At 53.4% G+C, this 17,285-nt stretch overlaps 2 protein-coding genes across 4 annotated transcripts; one reads left to right on the forward strand and one right to left on the reverse strand.

Annotated features, from left to right (window-relative positions):
* Positions 1-748: 748 nt before the first annotated feature.
* Positions 749-6,516, forward strand: SNX21 (sorting nexin family member 21). Of its 2 annotated transcripts, XM_037044171.1 has the most exons (4): positions 749-896; positions 1,147-1,414; positions 1,908-2,065; positions 5,423-6,516. In XM_037044171.1, the coding sequence occupies exons 2-4, from the start codon at positions 1,153-1,155 to the stop codon at positions 6,095-6,097; spliced, it is 1,095 nt and encodes a 364-aa protein (XP_036900066.1). In that variant the 5' UTR covers positions 749-896; positions 1,147-1,152; the 3' UTR covers positions 6,098-6,516. The 2 variants fall into 2 exon arrangements, with proteins under 2 accessions (XP_036900066.1, XP_036900067.1); XM_037044172.1 differs by lacking the exon at positions 749-896 and having other exon boundaries at positions 902-1,414.
* ACOT8 (acyl-CoA thioesterase 8) lies at positions 6,510-17,248 on the reverse strand. Of its 2 annotated transcripts, none has more exons than XM_037044173.1 (6): positions 17,036-17,248; positions 15,655-15,791; positions 11,354-11,579; positions 9,015-9,172; positions 8,420-8,614; positions 6,510-6,764 (listed from the first exon to the last, which is right to left on the reverse strand). In XM_037044173.1, exons 1-6 carry the CDS (start codon positions 17,152-17,154, stop codon positions 6,646-6,648), a joined length of 954 nt encoding a protein of 317 aa, XP_036900068.1. In that variant the 5' UTR covers positions 17,155-17,248; the 3' UTR covers positions 6,510-6,645. The 2 variants fall into 2 exon arrangements, with proteins under 2 accessions (XP_036900068.1, XP_036900069.1); XM_037044174.1 differs by having other exon boundaries at positions 16,967-17,111.
* Positions 17,249-17,285: the final 37 nt, after the last annotated feature.

Below are 17,285 nucleotides of genomic sequence, written 5' to 3' on the forward strand. Positions count from 1 at the left end.
TGGGGACTGATACCTGGGCCTGCTGACAGGAAGGGACAATAAATTCTTCCTGACCTGCCGCCGCCGTCCCAGTGAAAGATAAAACAGCCCTCCAGGGGGGGTGCTGAGGTCACCCTGCCTGCTTTACAGGAAAGAACAGGACGCGCAGCTCGGGGGACCTGGGTTGCGTGGCCCCACACTCAGACCTCTTGGCAAGCTGTGTGACTTTGGGCAACCAGCTCCTTCTCTGGGGCTCAGTTTCCCCGCTGGCCTGCTTCCTGCGTGTGTGGCTCACCTGAAACTGTAAAAAGCCTGTGAACACTGTATAAAGGATAATCATGTCACTGATCATATCTGTCAACTCCTGTTTTTTGCCAGGCGCTGGACTAGCGTCCTTGTAAGAGCTACAAAATAGTACTTGTATTAATCGTTCCTGTTTTATATAAGAGAAGACCTAGGCTCAGCAAGGTCAGATTCCATCCCAGATCACGTGTCTTTTGTTGGCCTCAGTTTTTTCACCTAAGAGGTGGGCTTCCCACTGTCGAATAATGACTTTGGAAAGTTAAAAAGGTGGAAACTGAGGACTTGATTACGACCAGCCTGGGTCTCTGAGAGGGTTAAGGAGGGCACAAGGAGGTTGTGAGCCCCGAGGTTTTGGGGGCAATCCAGCAAGAGGCCTCGGGCTCGCTCAGGCCTACCCAGGATTCCAAGTCTCCTGGAGCGAAGGGCCGGGATTCCCGGGCGGCTCCGGGAGCGGGCGGGGCCGGGGGCGGGGCAGCGCCAGGAAGAGGCCGGAGCGGAGCGCGCAGCAGCTGGGCCCGGCGGAGCCCCGCTGGCTCCAGTAATCCGCCCGAGGCGGCACTCGGACCCACCCCTGGGGAGCAGCGCGCCCCGGAGTGCACCGCGGGGCGCAGGAGGTAGAGACGCACCAGGGGGCAAGAGACACGTAGGGAGAGACCCGGCTGCCTCCCGGGAAGTGCGCGGCCCCAAAGGACACCGGCGAGGGGAGGACGAAGCGAGCTGAGTCCAGGGGCTCGCAAGACCCCAACGGGCAGGGGCAGGTCCTCCACGGGGCCCCTCCTACCGGTCTGGGCCCCGCCCCTCCGCGGGGAGCCGGGCTCTAACTCTCGCCCCGGCCCAGGACCCTCTGTCCCGCTCTCCCTGCAGGGTGCTATGGCCTCGCGGCTCCTGCACCGGCTGCGGCACGCCCTGGCCGGTGACGGCCCGGGGGAGGCGGCGGCTGGCACGGAGGGCGAGCAGTTCCCGGAGAGCTCGGAGCTAGAGGACGACGACGCCGAGGGCCTGTCCTCCCGCCTTAGCGGCACCCTTAGCTTCAACAGCGCGGAGGACGAGGACGACGAGGACGATGAGGACGACGAGGCGACCGGTCCCGACCCGCTGCCTCCTGGGGACGGGGCGTCGGGAGAGGATGCAGGCGAGTGCGGGCGGACGGAGGCAGGAACGCTGGGGCTCGAGTAGGCCTCCACCGCAGCGGTGTTCCCGAAAGCATCGAGGGTTCTGAGTTGATCCTGCCTAAACTCCGAAATCTCGACACTTCTTTAAGTGTCCCAGCCACCTCTTGGCTGTGGGGCCTCGAGAGTCACAACACCTCTCTGAGCCAAGTTTCCCCGTGTGTCAAATGGGGACATCACCTCCATCTCAGGGTTGTTGGGACATTGTTAAATGTGCATAGTTTGGGATACAAATGGTAATGTGCTAGGGATGTTTTGCGGGTGGATAGTTATTTAGCGCCTACTGTCTGCCAAGCACCATGTTTGGTATCTGGCCCCTCTCTGGCCCTCAATTTCCATTTATGACAAACGGGGATAAAGCTGTGTCGGCTGTTGGAAGGAGTGAGGTCATGGCACATGGTTGATGTCGCCCCTGGCCCCAGGCCTACTGATGTGACTGGTCACTTACTCATGCAGAACGGAACCCCTCACCTGACGCACAGCGCGGCAGTCAGCTCCTGACACGGCAACTGCAGGATTTCTGGAAGAAGTCCCGGAACACCCTGGTTCCCCCGCGGCTGCTCTTCGAGGTGACCAGCGCCAACGTGGTCAAGGAACCCCCCTCCAAGTACGTGGTGAGTGTGGGTCCAGGAACCCCCGGGCTGTGAGTCTACAAATCTAACTAAAAGAAAGAAGGGAAGATTTCAACTCTCTTGGGGGGAAGGGAGCTGGTTGTGTCGTTATAAATGGCTGCCCCCATTTTACAGATGGGAAACTGAGGCTAGAAGGGGGATGTAACTTGGGGAAGTCTTCAGGCAAATGATAGCTTCTCTGAGACTGAGTAAAGAAAGGATTATGGGCCTGCCTCCTATCCTGGCTTTGAAAATAAAACTGGTGTGTGTGCCCCCACTCACCTCACCCCCCAGGGTTTTGCTAACTGTAGCAAGATCCAAGGTACACAGGAAACAATACTGTCTGGACGAGGCTTGAAGACCCAAGTTGCATTGGTTGGTGGTTTTAAAAATTAGATTTTGGATGCTAGCTGTTTGACTTTGGGTGAGTTGTATAACCTCAATGATCCCATTCCTCATTGGAGCAATGGGGTTAATGCAGAGAATTGTCACAGGAATTAGATCAGACAGTGCACAGAATGCCCATAGCATCATGCCTGGCATTATGAAGTGCTTTGGAAAATGTATAATAAAATAAAAAGGAGCTTTATTGTTATGTTTGCTTTGGATTGAAAATGTCTGGCATCTAGGGCCTGCTGTGGCCTCCTTACAAACCAGGCCGATCCACTCTCCAGCAACTACCTTGTATAGAATAAGCTTGTCCTAAGGGCTTCATTTAGGGGGTTGGTGGGGTTGGGTGAGGAGCACTGTGGGGAGGGCCTGGGAGTCCCCGTTTTCTTCTCTGTGGGAAGGAGAAACTGACATGGAAAATGAGGTCTGCCAGGTCCTGCTCCAGGCCAGGCCTGAAACCCAGTCTGACCTGGCTGGCCCTGGCGGCTGTAGCTCCCTGCCTGTCACCTCCCTCCTCCATTTCTTTCTTTTTTTTTTTTTAAAGATTTTATTTATCTTTAGAGGGGAAGGGAAGGAGAGGAGAAGGGAAGGAGAGAGGGAGAGAAACATCAATGTATGGTTGCTTTTCATGGGTCCCCTGCTGGGAGTTGGCCTGCAGGGAACCAGCCTGCAACCCAGGCATATGCCCTGTCTGGGAATTGAACCGCGATCCTCTGGTTCGCAGGCCTGTGCTCAATCCACTGAGCTACACCAGCCAGGGCCCTCCCTCCTCCATTTCTGACTCAGCAGCACAGGGGCCTGGAGCCCTGTCCCACATCTGGGCCTCACCACCGCTCAGCAGCAGCTGTTGGTAAACAAGGTCCACACCCACGGGGCGACTGCTTCAATTTGAGCAGGGATCATCGCGTCTTAAGTGGCAAAATTCCTGGCCAGGCATCGTGCACAGGAAGGGGACCCCAAGGATCAGTTATCAAGGAGCAGCTGGGACACAAGGAAGTATGGGTGTGACTCTGGGAGAATGACAAGACAGCCAAATACGCCCTGGCTGACGTCTGGAGAAACAAATCACCACCTTTGTCCACTGGGGACCCTAAATCCCAAGTGAACTTCTTGGGGGTTAGAGCACGGGCTTTAGAATTAGGTCAGCCTGGGTCTGAATCCCAGCTGGGCCCTTGCCCAGCTGTGTGACTTCGAGGCCTCAGCTGTCAGAGTGAGGACACCTTCCTTGCAGTGCCGTTGTGACGAAATGAGTGAGACTGGCTGTGAAGAGCCCGGTGCCGTGCGAGGCACAGGGTAGGCGCTCAGTTTGTGGGGCCACTGCCAGGATCACCTGTTTCAGCAGGACACTGCAAGGGTCATGTAAGGACATGTAAGGGTCATGTAAGGGTCTCAGCAGGACATTGGAAGAGATGATGAATATTAGATGGTTTGGTGCCAGAACCCACCCCCCAAAGTAAAAGCCAGATAAACATAAGGGGTCATTATAAACCAGTTCTTCCTGGAGTGTGTCCTACAGAAAATAGGTTTCCTGGAATGTGAGTAACTGTTGCTTTAAAAGAAAAAAAAAGATTTTGCAGTCTTTGCAGTGTGTTTGGGGAATGCAGAGTTGAAGTGTAAAATAAAATTTCTTTACTGTTTGACTTTGTAATCCTTAATATTAAAGTACACTGTGAATCTTCAAAAAGAGGACAGAGCAGGCCGACCTGACTGGCCACGGGTGGCCACAACACTGGCGGAGAAAATCCAGGGGAAAGCCCTGGGTTTGCCATTGGCCTGCCTTTAAAATCTGACCTCCGCTAACCCCCTTTTAAAGCTGCTGGCTCAGCATTCTTACAGACCGCTCCCTACTTGGGTTCTCGGGCCTGGGGGACGTTGCGCAGTGTTTCCCCGAATATCGGTCGCTCGGTACCACCTTCGCAGTCCCTGTCCCCTCGGAGTGCTGCTCGTGCCATTCTCTGTTTATCATTTGTCTTTAAATGAAACTTCTTTTCCTTATGTAAGTTTAAAAGACAGCTTTGTAGGACTACTGTATGTGGAAGGCCTCACTTGCCATAAAGAGAAGATCTCTACAAAAATAAAAGCAGTGACAAAGTGTCATTAAGCCCTGCCTGGATGCTGTTGCCTGTGCTTTCGGGCTCGTTTCTAAAAATGGAGCTGAGGTGCATTGAAGTGCTTTTTTAAAACCAGAACTTCTCAAGTTTGTGGTCAGAAAGATTCAGAGAGAACTGGAGGGGGAGTTAGGGGGAGGTGGGGGGAGGGAATCACCTCCTTCCTCTGATTCAGTGTTACTTACTCCAGCGCGTACCTCTTGAAGATCTCAGGGCCGATGTGTGTGTGCGTCTCACACCTGAGCAAACACTGACCCAGGCCGAGGCTTCCTTCGCTGGACAAGGGAGCTGACTCGAGGGGCCTGCCTTGCCTGAAGTCACACAGGGAGGGCAGGAGGAGCTGGCCTGGGGTTAGAACTGGAGTCCGAGTCCAGGGTACTTTTCCATGATCGCCCCTGGGGTGTCTGAAGACCCATCGTCCAGGCCTGGACTGAAACGACCTGGCCAGGAACGTGAGCGCTCTGTGCTAGCGTAGAACACAGATCCTACAGGTGGGCTCAGAGGCCCAAGAGACTGGCCTGGGTTTCCGCTCACCCCTGGTTTTCCAGAGGGGCTGTGAGAAGAGCTAATGGCCCCAGTGAGAAGGGAGTACGTTCTGGAAGGGACAGAAGGGCAGTGGCTCCAGGCACTGAAGCTCATCTCTGTCTTTCTCTCCCCCGTGCTGCCTGGGCCTCGGCCATTTCAGACGAGCCTCAGGTAAGACGAGCTGGGCTCCCTGGCTGCTGCCCCAGCAGCCCCCGCCTTCCTGCGCCCAGTTTTAGGGGTGAAGGGAAGAGGTGGGGCAGAGCATGAAAATGGGGTGTGGGGAGGGAAGGGGCCCGTGGACAACTTGCACCCGCCCTGACCCCTCCCCTCCCTGCAGCTCTACACCATCGCCGTGACGGGGCCTGGGCCACCTGACCGCCAGCAGGCCCAGATCTCTCGCCGATACTCGGACTTTGAGCGTCTCCACCGAAACCTGCAGCGGCAGTTTCGGGGCCCCATGGCCGCCATCTCCTTCCCCCGGAAGCGACTGCGCCGGAACTTCACTGCAGAGACCATCGCCCGCCGTAGCCGGGCCTTTGAGCAGTTTTTGAGCCACCTGCAGGCAGTCCCCGAGCTGCGCCAGGCCCCAGACCTGCAGGACTTCTTCGTGTTGCCTGAGCTGCGGCGGGCGCAGAGCCTCACCTGCACGGGCCTCTATCGTGAGGCTCTGGCGCTCTGGGCCAATGCCTGGCAGCTGCAGGCCCTGCTGGACACCCCCTCCGGCCCCGATCGCCCTCTGCTGACCCTGGCTGGGCTGGCTGTGTGCCACCAGGAACTGGAAGACCCTGGGGAGGCCCGGGCGTGCTGCGAGAGAGCTCTTCAGCTGCTGGGGGACCAGAGCCCCCACCCTTTATTGGCACCCTTTCTGGAGGCCTATGTCCGGCTCTCCTGGCGCCTCGGCCTGGACAAACGCCAGTCAGAGGCGAGGCTCCAGGCCCTGCAGGAGGCGGGCCTGACCCCCACGCCACCCCCCAGTCTCAAAGAATTGCTCATCAAGGAGGTACTGGACTAACCTCGCCTAGACTTCAGGCCACCCTGGGGAGAGGCGCTGCCCCCAGGATGGCAGGGGCAGGCAGACTGATGAGGACCTAACAGCGGCTGGGAGGCTGTTAGGGGTGCTGGGAACCCCTGGAAGTAACCACAAAGAATTTGTGGCAGATCAAGGATACATGATTCTTCCGTTGAGCTGGGCTCGGGAAAAGCTCTGGCTGGGGATGCTTGAGACGGGGCAGGGAGGAAGTCCGATGCCCTCCCTTCAGCCTATGAACCGCTCAGGGCTGTGCCCCAGGTCGGGGTCAGGGTTGGGCCTCCCAGACAGTGAAGCAGCCTGGCCGAAGGGCCAAGGACTCTGCCTTGGGAGTCCTGGAGTTGATGGCTGGAGGGCGTGCTACAGTGCTGGCCCAGGGGAATTAAAGGCCAGCAGCTCTGGTGTTAGCAATCTCTTTATTGGATGTGAAGGACAGAAGGCCCAGCCGTCAGCTGTGACTCCTGCATCTGGAGTGGGGTAGGTGGAAAGAGAAGGGAGGTCCTTGAAGCCCCAGGCCAAGCTGGTACCTCTGGCTACAGCTTGCTCCCTGAGACCTGGGGCTTCACTCGAATGACACCCTCCTGGGTACAGGACACAGCCAGGACCCCATCCTGACGCCACAGCTGCCCACGAACCAGCCCTCGGGAGCCACCTGCAGGCAAGGAGAAGGGTAAGAACAGCCTTCTCTCTCCTTCAGCACAGCCAAACAGGCTTCTGGAAAAGGGTGCAGTCCAGGTTGGGCTGCCCCGTACAAGGGCACACTGAGTGTGTGGTCACTCCCAAACTCCGAGTGCCCTTTTATGAGCCTGGGGTGGTCACTCATTGGGAGTAACTCCTCCCATGGGAACCCAACTTGACAATTTAAAAGCACTTTCATATCTCCTCTGGATTCCTCACAAAGATCAGAGCACTGGCTGGTATGGCTCAGTGGATTGAGCCAACCTGCGAACCTGCGAACCAAAGGGTTGCCGGTTCAATTCCTAGTCAGGGCACATGTCTGGGTTGCGGGCCAGGTCCCCAGTAGGGGGTGTGCAGGGAACAGCCACACATTGATGTTTCTTTTCCTCTCTTTCTCCTTCCCTTCCCCTCTCTCTAAAAATAAGTAAGTAAAACCTTTTTTTAAAAAAAGATCACAGAGCAGGGACTTTTAGAACAGCCTCGGGACAGTACCTGGGTAAGCAGATCCAAGCTTGTGTTAGGAAACCCGTCAGTTCCCTTTACAATGAATCACACCAGTCCCTCCAGGCTGGTATTATAGGAAAAACAGCCCCGCCCCACCCCACCTCCAAGGGTACAAAAGGGCTCAGGGACGAGGACCTTGAGCTGTGAGGTCCGGCCACTCTCCCTCCCCACCTGCTGATTTTCTCTCCTTTGCCAGCCTTGGCCTAGCTTGGTGTGTATGACTGGAGCTGCTGGCTTCCCTTCCACACAGAGCAGCTCACTTAGGCCTCAGAGAAGCCAAGTGAAGCAGGGCTGCTGGTCCCTTTTTCCAGAGGAGCCTGATGTTTAGAGAGGCTGAGAAACTTGGCTTTAAGAATCAGGCCAAACCCCAACCCAAGTCTCCCAACTTCAAGGTTGCTGATCTTGTATTGTGATGCTATTGGTTCTCTAGAGGCCCCCTTCCCTGAGTGTAAAGAGTCCCTTAATTTTGTCCCTGTGGTACAAAGCGAGGCATTTCATCATTTGAAAGGCACTTCCTGGAAGAGGAACCCAGGGCTCTGCCACCAGACACTGATGAACAAACGAGTCTGGGTTTCTCTGTGTCTGAGGAGGAGCTTCCAAGTATCGAGGCCCCTAGAAATTGTTAAGTGCCCGGGCCCCAACCTGGCTAATCGGCAGAAGCACTTACGGAGCTTCTTAAAAATACAGTTTCCTGGACCTCTTCCAAGACCTGCTGAGTCATAATCTCAGAATCTGAGCATCTACTTTGACACAGCTCCCCCAAGTGGCGGTGTGATGGGCCACCAGGTTTGGAGACCACTGCTCTAATACAACTCTATTTAGATTGTGAAGCGGAGGCTCAGAGAGGCAATGGGACTTGCCCAAGGCCATATGGAGACTCAGAAGTGGTTCTGGGACTTGAAGAACTGGGTCTCTCAGATACAGTGAACCATAGTCCCAGCATGTCACAGAAACCAGGAGCTGAGCAGGTACCCTGTCCTCCAGCCTCACCCTGTCCTTTCAAAGACAAGGATGCCAAAGCCTAGGGGGACCGGAGAGCAAGTGACCTGTTCGGTGTCTCATAGGAGTGCATACCCCCTGCCGCCCCAAGGCCAGTGCCCTTGTCCCACGTGGCCCCACACTTACCAGCCCAGGGGCTCTCACACTGGTAGAGCATCCAGTGGTCTGCTCGGAAGGGGGCGTGGAACCACATGGAGTGGTCCAAGGAGGCCATGAAGTGCACCTTATACTGCCACCAGTGCGGCAGCAGCGCCGTGTCCAGGAAGGCATAGTCCGAGATGTACGCAGCCACGCAGCAGTGCATCTTGAAGTCGCCCTCCCCTGCAATAGGTCCCAGCCCCATCAGCGCTGGGCTCCTGGGCTTTATAGCTCAGGACCTGCAGGGAGGTGTGGAGAAAGGGGCTGCCGAGCACAGACGTGCAGACTGTCCGCTGCCCAAGGGCACCTGGTGGGGGTGGGGTCTTCAGTCCCCAAGTTTCCCACACAGGTAGCAGTGGACCTGGAGAAGAATCTCAGCAAGGTGCCCTGCCTTCCCCAGAAAGGGCCCACATTAGGATTACAGTTGCCTCTCATTCTCCCCATGCAAAAGCCTGACAGGGTCCTGGTGAGAAGCTGAGCCAACTTCCCCATCACACGGATGAGGAAATAGGACCAGAGAGGAGAAGTAACATGCCCAAGGCCACACAGGGCAAATGAGGTGCAGGCCAGAGGGTTCTCTTACCAATGTAGCCCCGGGCTCGCACCCAGAACATCCATTTGGGCTCTGTGTTCTGCAGCTGATGCAGGGTGACTACGTTTACTGGCTTGATCTCAATGGGCATGTCCTGGGCCGCAATTCGGTTCAGGCCAATTCTGTAATTCTCTTGGAGGTTAGGGTCCCTGGAAGTAAAGGGGAGAAGCAGTGAGGAAGACCCGGAGAGTGGGGGGAGCTTGTCTTCTGAACTGCTTCCTCTTACCCCCTCATTCCTTTGTAGGGAGGCCGGAGTTAGCCGGAGTTAGTCCCTCTGGCAGGCAAGAGTGTCAGCTCTTTGAAGCCCCTCTTTGCTTCCAGTGAGCCCTGGGACTTTGTGCAAGTCAGTAACCTCCCTGAGCCCATTCTCCCATCTGCAAAATGTGGACAATGACAGTAGCCGACCTTACAGTGACACTGTGGGGAAGGCAAGATAATGCGCACAAAGCCCACACACACACAGCGCCTCCTCCACCGTTGCAGGCGCCCATATGAACTGGCCCCGCACAGCCCTGCAAGTCAGGTGCGACTACCGCGCCCCCGTGAGTCGGAGCCCAAGCAGCCTGCTCGGAGAGCATAGGAGTTGGGGTCTGGGCCCAGGCGGCCTGGCCTGGCTCCGTGGTTCACACTCTTTGCAGCCTCACTCTTCCAAACACTCAGGGGGCAGGCTGCCCAACTTGGACCTAGTCGCCAAACCCTGAGCAACTGGAAACACTGTGTCCCCAGGGGAAGGAGCCCATTTCCAGGGAAGCTCCTTGGTCATGGTCACAGCCATGCCTAGTGCACATCGGAATTTCCATTTTCATCCCTGTCCTCTGGGGCGCTGTCCATTCTGCGATGATGGAACGTCCTCTATCCGCAGTGTCCACTGCAGTAGCCACCGGCCACATGTGGCTACTGAGCGCTTGAAATGTGGTTATTGTGGCTGAGGAAGAGAACTCTTAACAGAAGAGTTCTGATGTTAAGTGTGATGCTGTGTGGCTTTCTTATTGGACGGTAGAGCTGTCCAGTAAGATTTAGGGACCGGTAAGAACAATGTCCTCCTTTCACTCCAGCAAACATTTCTTGGGCTCCAACCACAAACTAGGCTCTGAGCTGATTCCTCTCCATCAATAGTGGTATAACTACAAGTTACTGAACACTCGCTAAGTGCCCTATTAATCTCTTATTTAATCCTCACTGCAGCCTTCCTACCAGGTAGGAATTATGATTAGCACCATTTTATAATGCAGGGCATCGACTCAGAGAAGGAAAGCAACTTGCCCAAACTCACACAGCTAGTAGGGACAGGGCCTAGACTTGAACCTAGAGCTCTCCCAGGTTCAAAGCCACACCTGCCCCATCACACCTTGCTGCCACCCCCACATGTAGCACAAGACAGAGGCACTCTCCCTCAAAGACACAGCTGTGAGTAGGCAGAGCAGAAACAAACATTTTTTAAATGAAGAAGCAGGGCTCTGACAGGCTGGGGAGTTGGGCAGAGTCACAGAGCAAATGGGCATCACAGAGCACAGCCCTGGGTGAAGTCCATGCACCAGTTGGGTGTTGGAGCCCAGGACGTTTTCCCTTGCCCCAGCATTTTTCCAACTTTATCAAGTGTGACCCCAGTAAGAAATATATGTTACCAGGTGATATTTCAAATATTTAACATTCACTGGCTGGTGTGGCTCTGTGGATAGAAGAGCTCATTAGCTCTTCAGCTTGCCAACCACAGGGTCACTGGTTTGATTCCTAGTCCGGGCTCGTGCCTGGGTTGCAGGCCAGGCCCCCAGAGAGGGAGGGGCACGTGAGAGGCAACCAGTCAATGTACCTCTTACACACCAATGTTTCTCTCCCTCTCTTTCTGTCTCCCTTCCCATCTCTCTAAAAATAAAGAAATAAAATCTTTAAAATATTTAGCATGCACTAAGGCAAAGGCAGGAGGAGGGAACCCTCCCCTTGCCAGGCATTCGCTTTTAGGCTGCTGGATCACGTGACCTTGAAGGAGGGGGGAGAGGCATCACACAGGGACTGGGGAGGTGAATTTAACCAATAGTTACAGAAAGAAGGGTTTCAGTATTTTAACGACCAATAAAACTGTCCTATGTACCTGGACTGGCTGAATCGTAAGCCCTGCATTCTACATCATGACCCAGCACACGCACATGTACAGACATGCAGACACACACAACTGAAACTCAACTTTCACACACATGTGTTCTTACCCCCACTGCATGCAGTACACCCCAGTATCTCCTTCCCGAGTCCGTATTTTTTAATGGACGCACTAATGGAATCCGTGACCCACACAGGTGGCAATGGCCCTGTCCTGAAGTCTCCGGGTCTCTCACCTTAGGTAGTGGTCAATGAGGGTCTCGTAGTCCAGCAGGTCCTCCGGTGGGGGCACCGTGGGCATGCAGAACTGGTGCTGGACGGGGCTGGGCTGGGCCCGCTGGAAGGAGGCCTGGCAGATGAAGATGGGCCGGCCGTACTGCACGGCCTTCACAGAGCGCACTGAGAAGCTCGCCCCTGTTCGCGTCCGCTCGACATGGTACAAAACGGGCACCTTCGGGTCCCCTGCAGGGGGCACAAGGGACACAGCAAGCTTGAGTGAGCCCTACAGACCCTGTCATCTCAATGGCTGGACAGGCACTGCTGCTACTCACTCTCCATTCATTTTCTGCTTGGTGGCTACTGACTGAGGCTGGCGGAGGCCCAGGTACTGGGGACAGACAGAACACCAGACCCTGTCCTGGGGACGCTCGCTCCCAGTGCAGGGGAAACCCTTCTTTCTCAGCAGCAACGAACAGAAGGGACATGGCCAGATCCCCTGCATTCAAATCCCAGCTCATGGGCTGTGTGACCTTGGGAAAGTCACTTAACCTCTCTGAGAAGTTTACTCATGATAAAATGAGGATCATCATACTGTTTATAAATCTCAGGATTTTAATGAGAATTAGTTCGTAATTATAAAGTGATTAGAATAATATCTGACACACAGCAAGTGCTCTGTTTGCTAAATACAATAAACACTCCTAGCTTTTGCCTTCTTCCATCTGTGACTGGGGTCTTGTCATGCATGAGTCCAGTACCATTCTGGACGTCAGGGGTCAGCACATCTGTCCTGACACCTGTTTTCTTTCTTCCTTTCTTTCCTTTCTTTCCTTTCCTTTCTTTTCTTTCTCTCTCCCTTCCTTCCTTTCTTCTGCCCCCCCTCCCTCCTTCCTTCCTTTCAAGAACAAGCAAAGGCTATCATTCAGAGTTTGGTATAGCAAGGGAGTGAGTCGCCATCACTGCTTGGCATAGACTCAAAGGCAGGCAGAGGAGTGAGCAAGCTTTCTCATGAGAAAAGGTTTCGGGTGCCCCCTGACTAGAGGCTGTTGCCATGGGGAAGCTGTGAGGCAGGCTAAGTAGGCAGTGGGTACTGTGTCATTGGTTAGGGGCCCGTGTTCGGCTTTCTGCAGTTGGTCCTAAGTTAGCATGGGCAAAAATTAGGGAAGCCGTCAGTCATCGGCCAAGTCCTGGCTCTTCGGGGTGGACTGTTACAGGGGCTGTGGTTTGGCTTCTGGGCTGGTTGCTACGGACGGTGGTCTCAAACCTGACACAGAGACACTACTTTGGCTTTCTGTGCTTATTGATTCCAGTCATGGATCCAAGTTCTCTTTTTACACGTAGTCTGGCCATTGTTTGAATACTCATTCTCTCTCAGGAAAAGCCTGCTCAGTCAGTCGTTTTCTCCTTGATGGAGTCAGTCATTTCCAAGTGGCAGTCTCTGGGTCCTCCTTCGGGTCTTCTCTCCCAGTGCAGGATGGAGGGCCCTGGCTGCAGGCTGAGGACTGTTAGCCTTGAACAATGGACAAGGCGGGTGGGGTTTAGAGGGAGGGAGTCTCCCTGGCGTTCCTGAAGTCCTTCACTGTCTCTCTGAGTTAGGTCAACCTTGGAGAACTCTGACCTTGGTCAACCCTGACCACCAGATAATATGATGTCTTGAAAGAAGCCAGATCTAGAAAAGTGTCACTTCCCCCACCCGGAGCCAAATGGGGAGCCAGTCAGGCACCGCAGGCTCATTCAATGGCAATAAACTTCATTGTGGAGCCCCGTAGCTGCTGGTCAGTCTGATACCTGGCACCGCCACAGGGGCACTTCTATCAGAATGGGGCTCCTCAAAATCAAAGGCCTCTGAGAAGGGCTTCCCAGAGTCCAGATGCTGGAGAGAGAGCCACAGTCTGACTTCAGGGGCAGGAAAGGAAGCCTCCTCCCCTGCCCATGAATTTAAATTAGTTTTCATCTAATCCTTGGGCTAATGCAGTACTTCTAGTTACTAGTGCTTTCCCTTTCAGTGTGACTGAGCTCCAAACCTATTCTTGGAAAGTTTTGCCGGAACAGAGAAGGTAGGTAGGCTCTAAAGTAGCACATTGAGGCGGGGAGCTAACCGCTCCGGAGCAGCGCACCGAAGGTAGGAGGCCAAGTAGCGGTAGTTCCTAAGATATCTTTTCTCACGTTGGTCTCACAAAGACTATGCAGAGTACGTCTTATTCGCATTTTAAGGATGAAGAAACTGATGCCATAAGTAACATTTTTTTTGGAAAACAGCCAAGCCCACTTGTTTATGTCGGTCCTTTAAGGAAAAATTCCTCACCTGAGAATATGTTTATTGATTTTTGGAGCCAGAGAGAGGGGGAGAGAGAGAGAGAGAAACACCAGTATGAGAGAAACACTGACCGGTTGCCTCCAGTGCTTGCCCCGAGCGGGGATCAAACCCACAACCTAGGTACGTGCGCTGACGGGGAACTGAACCCGCAGCCTTTTGGTGTTTAGGATGACAATCCAACCAAGTAAGCCTCTCGGCCAGGGCTCCCATCTGTATTTTGTTGATTTTGCCAGCATAACCTAAAATATTTACTACCTGGCCCTTTGCTGACTTCTGCTTTAGATTCTCCAAGCTCTCACCCTATGCCAAGTCAAATGACTTCTGTCCTACATCCTTCTACTTCTCAAGAGAAATACTTAAAAAAAAAATACAGCCTTGATTGGTGTGGCTCAGTAGACTGGGTGCCTGCTGCGAAAGGTTGCCGATTCGATTCCCAATCAGGGCATATGCCCCTGGGTTGCAAGCCGGCTCCCCAGGTGGGAGTGGGCAAGAGGCAACCACACACTGATGTTTCTCTCCATCTCTTTCTCCTTCTCTAAACATAAAAAAAATAAAATCTTTTTAAAAATTAAAAAAAAAAACAAAAACCCAGCCCTGGCTGATATGGCTCAGTGGATTGAGCACCAGCCTACAAACCAAAAGACTGCCAGTTTGATTCCTGGTCAGGGCACATGTCTAGGTCATGGGCCATATCCCCAGTTTGGGGGGAAGGGAGGTGCAACTGATCAATGTTTCTATCACACATCAATGTTTCTTTCCATCTCTTTCTCCCTCCCTTCCCTTTTCTCTAAAAATAAATCAATAAAATCTTGAAAAAGACCCTCACTAACATTCTAGCCTCAGCATTTAGAAAAACAATTAATATGATAAAAGGCCAAGGACCAACAACCCTCCCTAGCATCTTTTAATTAAAAATATCACCAGAGCCTTGGTCAGATGGCTCAGCTGGTCGCATTGTCAACCTGTGCACCAAAAGGTTGCGGGTTTGATCCCTGGTCAGGACACATACCTAGGTTGTGGGTTCGAACCCCAGTCAAGGTGCATACAGGAGGCAACTGATCAGTGTTTCTGTTTCTCTCCCCCTCGCCCTCTCTCCCTTCCTCTTTCTAAAATCAATAAACATATATCCTTGGGTGAGGATTTTTTAAAAATATGTCATTGGATCATCATCCTTGGTTATAATATTTAATGTACCCAGTACAGAGTCACATTACAAACTGGTGTCAAAAAAAAAAAAGGAGACAATTTAAAATGGAGCTGAAGCTGCCATCCCAGAGGAACTGCCTTGCACTTCTTGTGCGCCAAACCTCTGCAGCGTTAAAACGGGGCCTAATAGCCCTGGCTGGTGTGGCTCAGTGGATTGAATGCTGGCCTGAGAATCAAAGGGTTGCTGGTTTGATTCCCAGTGTAGGACACATGCCTGGATTGCGGGCCAGGTCCCCAACAGGGGGCGTGTGAGAGGCAACCACACATTGATGATTCTCTTCCTCTTTCTCCCTCCTCCCCCTCTCTAAAAATAAATAAATAAAATATTTAAATAAACATAATAAACGTTAAAAAAACAACAGGCAAAATTGCCCTGGCCAGGTAGTTCTGTTGGCTGAGGCGTCAAGGTTGCGGGTTTGATCTCCGGTCAGGGCACATGCAAGAAGCAACCAATGAATGCATTGATAAGTGGAACAACAAATTGATGTTTCTGTTTCAGTCTCTCACCCTTAAATCATTCAAAGAAAAGCTGTGGCTGGTGTGAATGAGTGCGTTGAGTGCCGGCCTATGAACTGAAAGATTGTTGTTTCAATTCCCAGTCAGGGCAAATGCCTGAGTTTTGGGCCAGGTCCCTGGTCGGAGGTGTGACATTTCTCTCTCACACTGGTGCTTCTCTCCCTCTTTCTCCCTCCCTTCCCTGTCCTCCTCCCTCTCCCAAGTCAGGCCTCCAAGACCAGGAAGAAGCGCCTGCTGGGTCACCAGGGTTGGGCTGGGAGCAAGGAAGGAGTGGCTTACCTGCCCGCACAAAATAGCAGTGCAGGGAGTGCACGTGAACGTCTTCACTCACAGACTTGGCTGCAGCCACCAGGGCCTGGCCCATGATCTGGCCCCCAAACAGCCGTTTGGTTGTGGGGACCCAGTAATGCCTTCCTCTGTGGGAAGAAAGGGAAAGCAGGAAAGACTTCAGGGCTGGACCAAATCCTACGATGATCAGTACAAATCTCTTAACTTCATTGGGGCTTCGGATCTTTTTGAGAATTTGGGGAAAGCCCTGGCTCCTTTGCCCAGACGAATGCTCTTACGTCATTCTGCACACAGAACATATATCCTCAAGGCCTTCAGGATTGCCTAACCCATCTGTGGACTTTGTTCCAGGGTAAGAAAACAACCCCCGTATGTTATAGTAACAGGGATCAAAGAGGGGAAGTGGCTTTAGCAAGGTCACACAATTGCTAATACTTAGCAGTACCTGGGTCTTTGGACCCCGAGTCTGATATTTCTTCCACTACCCACACCAGGGTACGGCAGAAGTCTCTCAAGGCATTGAGTGGACGAAGATGAACCCCAAGAACTAAAATGGACTACATTAAGGCTTGCCACATACACCCCTCAAACTATACTCCCCTATAGTTTTTGACAACCCAAAAACTATATTTAGAGCTCAAAGGGCCCTCACACTTCAACTTTAACCCCTTCAATATGCAGATGGGAAAACTAAGTCCCCAGAGGTGAAAAGGGATTGCCCAGGGCAGGACCCTTGTGGAGGCTGAAGGGTTTGGGTCTCTTGCTTTCCAAGGCCACACCCAAGTCTAGCAATTTTATAGAATGCTTTTGTTAATAGCCCTCCAGGAAGTTATTTGTGATTCCTTAAATTGGGGGAAGAGAAGTTAGTTCCAAGCTAGTAGGAACCTTGAAGGCCAAAACTGTTAAATCCCCAGCTGCAGTCAAGAATTTACGTGGCGTTGGGTAAGAAAATGGGTCAGGCTTCGGAATGAGTAAGGAGCTACCGCACCTCAACAAGTGGTGATGTGGAAAAGGATAGATAGTGAATACGGAAGGAGCTGAGGGTAAGTTTTAAACCCGATTATCTGCCTGCCCTTGGACTAATCGCAGCCCTTTTGAGCCTGGTTCCGAGGGACACAAGAAGCTGCTAAGAAGGACATCTCAGGTCACCACTTTATTAGCCCAGACTGCCAGGTCCTTCTAGGAGTGGCGCTGCGCAAAACCGACGTGGAGAGGGACCAACCCCGGGCAGCGAGGACAGTGTCAGGCACAAGTTCTCTCCCGATCCGGTACGGAGCCCATCCTCTTCCAGGAGGCTACATACAGAGTGGCGGCAGTGGCGATCAGGAGCCTCTGTCCTAACAGGGAATGCGTGCCCGATGCGACCGGCTACCTGAAGAGATCTTCGTCCAGCGGCTCGAGGTTGAGCACGCTGGTGACCAGGACGCTGCGGAGGTCCCTGGGGACATCGCCACCGCCCTGCCCATCCTCCGGGGCCTGCGGGGAGGCCATGTCGATCACTTGCTGCCGGCCGGAAACACTGCACTGAATCGGACTCCCGGAGACCAGCCCTGAATTCGCAGGTTCCCGCAACCAACTCAAGTAACCGGAAGTCTGTGAGCCCTGAGAATAAGGGGTACAAA

Source organism: Sturnira hondurensis, unplaced genomic scaffold, assembly GCF_014824575.4.
Source record: "Sturnira hondurensis isolate 20B ecotype Veracruz unplaced genomic scaffold, ASM1482457v3 Scaffold0004136, whole genome shotgun sequence".
Lineage (NCBI taxonomy): Eukaryota > Metazoa > Chordata > Mammalia > Chiroptera > Phyllostomidae > Sturnira > Sturnira hondurensis.

Bases quoted from the DNA above. Each gene is read 5' to 3' on its own strand.
- SNX21 (XM_037044171.1), top strand. From the start codon at position 1,153: ATGGCCTCGCGGCTCCTGCACCGGCTGCGGCACGCCCTGGCCGGTGAC. The intron at 1,415-1,907 runs GCGAGTGCGGGC...TTACTCATGCAG, and splicing joins GGCGTCGGGAGAGGATGCAG to AACGGAACCCCTCACCTGAC. The intron at 2,066-5,422 runs GTGAGTGTGGGT...CCCTCCCTGCAG, and splicing joins AACCCCCCTCCAAGTACGTG to CTCTACACCATCGCCGTGAC.
- ACOT8 (XM_037044173.1), bottom strand. From the start codon at position 17,154: ATGGCCTCCCCGCAGGCCCCGGAGGATGGGCAGGGCGGTGGCGATGTC. The intron at 11,580-15,654 runs GTAAGCCACTCC...TGCCCCCTGCAG, and splicing joins CTGCTATTTTGTGCGGGCAG to GGGACCCGAAGGTGCCCGTT. The intron at 8,615-9,014 runs GTAAGAGAACCC...GACCTATTGCAG, and splicing joins GCGAGCCCGGGGCTACATTG to GGGAGGGCGACTTCAAGATG.